This window comes from Alosa pseudoharengus, unplaced genomic scaffold, assembly GCF_046254945.1.
Source record: "Alosa pseudoharengus isolate Yale_2024_CS ecotype anadromous, Long Island Sound unplaced genomic scaffold, YU_APseudo_1.1 YU_APseudo_1.1_scf_22, whole genome shotgun sequence".
In the NCBI taxonomy this organism is placed as follows: Eukaryota; Metazoa; Chordata; class Actinopteri; order Clupeiformes; family Clupeidae; genus Alosa; species Alosa pseudoharengus.
Window position 1 is genome coordinate 32,781,386 of NW_027468680.1, and position 5,111 is coordinate 32,786,496.

Here is a 5,111-nt window from a genome sequence, read left to right on the forward strand (position 1 = left end):
TTTAAGAAATCACTATTCCAATATATGCAAACCAGGGATTAGAAACGGTTAAAAGAATGAAAACCGGAAACAAACCATTTTTTTGGATAAACGTAACCGAAAAACCAGAATAAAACCAACTTCACTTGTTCCAGAGTAAAAACGCTATTCTAAATTTTAGATAACCGGTTAATAACATTTTTATCGCTCCAATTACCATTTCTTTAAATATTATTAAAAAGTCCATATGTTTGAAAAGTCACCTACACACAGTGTACCCCAGACCCCTTATAGGATGACTTCAGTCAGAGTTTATGAATCTGTGTCTCCCCTGTACAGTTGTATAATAGGCTTGGCCTATACGAGTTGATAAAATGGATTTTTATATCCAACACTATACCACCTTTTTCAAGTAGTTTAAATTAGGCTTCTGAAACATACCAGAGACATTAAGAAAGTATCTTTAGTGTCATACTGTTGGTAGTAGGCTACCACACATAGGTTAGGCTATTAGAGGGCTTAAAGCAAGGACATTTTCTGTGCCTGAAGTTAGGCTATCAGACATGTTTAAAAATTGCATACTTTAAAATCTCGCCCTACACCTCAGGCACAGTGTATTTAACAGCCTTGATATCTAATCTGTTATGCAGAAAAAATCTTATGCTATTGTGCTACGTGGCATAAATCAATTTGTAAAGACAATGTCATTTTTAAAGGAACATTATTAACCGTTCGTCTTTAACGCTCTAATGAGTGGCCTTGGAACACTGGAACGGGAATGCAAAAATATTATTTTGCTCAGAACGAACCAAAATGAAAATCCTTCTGTTTTCAGTCCCAGATGCAAACAAATCAATAAGAAAGTTTACAAATTTCACATTTTATTCATAGTGTTTCAAATGAGAACATACACCCAAAAAATGCCCTGAGAAATAATATCTACAATAAATATGATACAGGTTTACAAAGTCACATTAGATTTTTCTCCAGACAAAAAAAAAACAGTTCCTGAGGAGTAGACTTGCTTAAAATCCATGGTTTCTTTCCTTCTGTAATGGCATTCACTACTGAGATCAGTTCTTCAAGCCAGTGGCATTAAAATACCCACAGCTTTGATATTTCAGATGTGGATTACATATCATGTACTGGAATAAAAGTAGGCTATGTTTTCACCATAATTCATTTGTAAATTCTGTAAACATCTGATAATTCTCCAAAAATGAAGGAATGCTAAAGTCAAACTTTCCCAGAAGCTAAAAAAATACCAATAAAAAATCTAAACCACATCAATCTCACATAATTTCACACTAGCTGGGATCTTAGAGGTCAGGTCACTCAACTGGAGAATGTGTACTGATGTGCCATTTTTCACACTGGGCTGATTAAGAGTCCTCATCATCAAATCTGTACTTGGCATAGGCAATGAGCATGACCAGTGACATGACGATGCAGAGAGAACCAATCACCAGGTAGGCAATGCCCAAGAACTGGTTCTTGCCACCCATCCAGGAAACGTTGCTGAAGAACACCTTCTTACGGCCACCAAAGTCACGTACAGGGTAATCTGTGAAGAAGTCAAGTTAAGGACCAACATGGATTCTAATTCATAGAACACTAAATTATTTAAGTTTCAATGTTCATGCTGTGTCCAGTAACCAGATACAATTCTATTCCTTCAGTTTTATTCTAGTCTTACACCTTATAATTCACTTTAAAATGGCTATGAGTGTTCTTTCTTATTGACCTTTCACTGTTTTTCTTTTCAATCATATAAATCTGCCAGATCATGTTTGCATAAGCACATAGAGCCAACAAGGTGAAGTTGTGTCATCTGATATTCAGGGCGGACCTTCAATCCCTCTGCCTTTAAAACAGAGTAGTCACACCCTCCTGGCCAGACCAGTTCGTCTGGTTGGCACTAGGAAAGAGGCGCCCACATGGACGTTTCCTGAGGAGTGAAAACATGAAACTGATGTAACTGTCTGGATTTATACTGCATATAATGACAAAAGTCCTTGTGTTGTTATTACAGATCACATTATTTCAGACAGTTACCAGAATCCATATCCCATAATTTTGTCTATAATTATTTATCCATTTATATATTTATGCTATATCTAGCACTTTTTCCCACCAAACGATGTAAAGGATACTGTAGTTGATCTCTAGTGAGTAGTTCCCAGAGGGCAGTCCATCAGCATAGTCCCCCTCAGTTATTCTACGGTACAGCTTTCTAAAATCAGGCAAGGCTGCTCTTCTCATCCATACAAGGAAGTCCTGGTTCAAGAAGCCATTGTTGGATGGGTCGGAGGTGTCCAGCTCATAGACTGGTCTGGGCCAGTTCAGCGGTTGTACGGTACCTACACAGTGTAATGGCTAGGTTATTTGTTTACTCAAAGGTAATTCAAATTGCTTTTACAAAACCATTTGTATAAACAAAGATAAAGCATTATTAGGAAATAATTGACAATGACACTTAGTGATGCAACAAATGTATGCATTACATTAATAGCTCTTCTTTGGCTATTGGGGGAAGCCAGTATAGCCAGGATAAATAAACATTTACACCATTATTCACATGCATGCATACATGCAAACATACACACACACACTGTAATTCCTTTTCAAAACTGAGTTAAGTACTTTAATATCAACGAGTCTAATGATGTCCTTAAGAGCACATACAGCAGCACTGACAGATAGGCCTATGGAATTCTTCACAATAAAGAAAGCAGTACTGACAGATATGGAATTCTTTACTATAAAGAGTAAATTACCAATGAAAGCATTTGCCAGAGAACCATTCACTTTGGAGGGGTTTTTGTATTTGAGGTTGTAATCAGTCCACCATGCGATGCCTTTCCCGTCAAATGGAACTTGTTTTTTCTGCCCTCCCACTAACTGATAGAGGCTGAATGTGTCTATAAAAAGGGCCAGAGTTATGAGTTAACATTGATTAAATTTCACAGGGCATAGAAAGTTGTGAGTTTAAAAAAAGTAGGTAAAACCATGAAAACAAAGTTGTTTTTTAAACTTTTAAATTATACCGTTGAACATGCTGTTGGCTACCGATCCACATGGGACAATCGGCTTGTTTCTGGAATCATACTTATATGGGGAACAAGTATCATCAGGGCTCTTGGTTTCCATGGGAATGAAGAGAAGACCAATTAGATTACACCTTGAACAGTAACCTCTTAAATTAATGGTCAAATGCTCTCCAAATGAAAAGGAGCTCAGAAAAATTCAGAGGACAGAAAAGAAAAATCTACAACCAGAACTTACAGTGAAGTAAGATGTATCCCCAAAAAGTTGGTGGTCATCTCTGGAGACGCCATATTTACGATGGTTTTGGAAGAAATTTGATAAACCATAATAGAAGAACACAGGCCCCTACAGACGGTAATATATTTCAGTTAAGTTAGCACAAAAATAAGTATAATTTAAACCCTTTTAAATACCATACAGCTACCTTACCTCAAACTGCTTTGAGAGTGTGAAATTAAGAGCACATATGCAATTTTTTACATCCAGACACTGAAAGCAGTTGTGTTCTGAGCTTTGGTCAACGCCAGTGTAGTCCCTCTGTGCAGTAAACAAATCACACACAATAAAATGTAATCTGCAGCCATGAAGCGAACACACAGGCAGTCAGTTTCACGGGACCATAATGTGATACTTTCAAAAACACATGCAAACCATGATGGGAATCCCTAAGATCAGTTGTCCTTACAACTCAGTTGCAATGCTGTCCATCAAAGTAGCATCAGTGGCATGATTACAAGATTACTAAACACTTCCACTAGATCTTAATGTGCTTGGAGGTTAAAATGTCCATGTTACATATAGGCTACAGCATTGTTCTAAGTCCAAAATGAGGTGGGTGGGAAGGAGGAAACAAATTGAGGGGAGAAGGAAGACTGAGAGACTATATAGAAATGGATGAGAAACAAGATAATAGACAAGGGTGAGAAGGGGAGAAATTAGACATCTTACCTCCAGTGTTTGGATGTTCTGTGATGTAACAAACAGAGCCACTCCAACACCAATGAAGGCCAGACCAATAACCACAAAGCCAGGGATGACAATGCCAGCCGACAGCATAGGCTGCCATGCCGGAAGCCTTTGCTGGGTAAAAGCTGTGTTGTCCGGCCTGTTCAGTGTCTCCCCTCCCTTCTTCATCCTGACACTTGGGACAAGTGAACAAGGTTACTATCCATTACTTCTAGAAATAGTAGCCCATCACAGTAGCACACTGTCAAAATAAACATGACAGACTTTTTTTGTCCAGTGAAACCACAGAAGAAATCTTTAAGGGATGGAGTTACTAATGTTGACACAAACAAACAAGACCTTTCTTCACACCAAAAAAGAACACCAAGCAATGCAGGAAGTATGATGACTTCTCCACAGAAAACACATTCTCTTTTTTGTTTATCTTTTAAAATCTGCTTGTCTTTTGCATTATTATTCAGACAAGACTACGCTGTTTTCTTTGGAAATGTTCGAGCTTTGATTAACACCAAACATTTCATTCTAGCCTTGGAATTTTGTTTCAGACTTTTCTCGAAATAGTTGTTGAAAGTTTAGAACATCATTAAGTCACTAATACTACCAAGTAAACTCACCTTCGACCAAATAAACTCACCTCTAGAAGTATCTTTGTCTCCGTTTAGCGATGTGGCTCGATTCAAAGCGATTGCCGATTTAGAACAAGGAGGGTGTAGCTCTCACCTTCCTGTCTTACCTGTCGAGTGTCTCTTGTTACTGATCTTCACTTCCTGATAGATCGTGTTCGTGTTGACGTCAAAAGTCATTAGATAGGCTATTTTCTGTGGTGTTTAACAGTTACACACCATACTGCGCTGAGAAGACAAAGCAATATGGTTGGCTAAATTGATTAATGAAATAACGAACAAACTCATGAATTCATTTGCACGGTTCTGGGACATTTCTGTGTATGTAGGCTATTGCATAGACCATTCTATGTGACCATTCACGACACACACTAATGACTGGCTTATAAAACGTGTGGGTCATTACAATAAGCTGTTACAATGTTATCAAACTCATCCTCCTTACACAATTTTGGCAATGTGTTGACGGACGACAATGTGAGCCAATAGAGTTCT

At 37.9% G+C, this 5,111-nt stretch overlaps 1 protein-coding gene across 1 annotated transcript; it reads right to left on the minus strand.

Moving 5' to 3' along the window:
* Positions 1-843: 843 nt before the first annotated feature.
* tmem30b (transmembrane protein 30B) lies at positions 844-4,987 on the minus strand. Its single transcript, XM_076299768.1, has 8 exons — positions 4,628-4,987; positions 3,976-4,168; positions 3,457-3,564; positions 3,265-3,372; positions 3,027-3,117; positions 2,757-2,900; positions 2,133-2,339; positions 844-1,543 (listed from the first exon to the last, which is right to left on the minus strand). The coding sequence occupies exons 2-8, from the start codon at positions 4,159-4,161 to the stop codon at positions 1,362-1,364; spliced, it is 1,026 nt and encodes a 341-aa protein (XP_076155883.1). The 5' UTR covers positions 4,162-4,168; positions 4,628-4,987; the 3' UTR covers positions 844-1,361.
* Positions 4,988-5,111: the final 124 nt, after the last annotated feature.

What these genes read in the sequence shown, in the direction of transcription:
- tmem30b (XM_076299768.1), bottom strand. Translation starts at nt 4,161, where the DNA reads ATGAAGAAGGGAGGGGAGACACTGAACAGGCCGGACAACACAGCTTTT. An exon ending in CACTCTCAAAGCAGTTTGAG is followed by an intron (nt 3,373 to 3,456) that starts GTAAGGTAGCTG and finishes TACCGTCTGTAG; the next exon opens with GGGCCTGTGTTCTTCTATTA. An exon ending in GGGATACATCTTACTTCACT is followed by an intron (nt 3,118 to 3,264) that starts GTAAGTTCTGGT and finishes ATGGAAACCAAG; the next exon opens with AGCCCTGATGATACTTGTTC.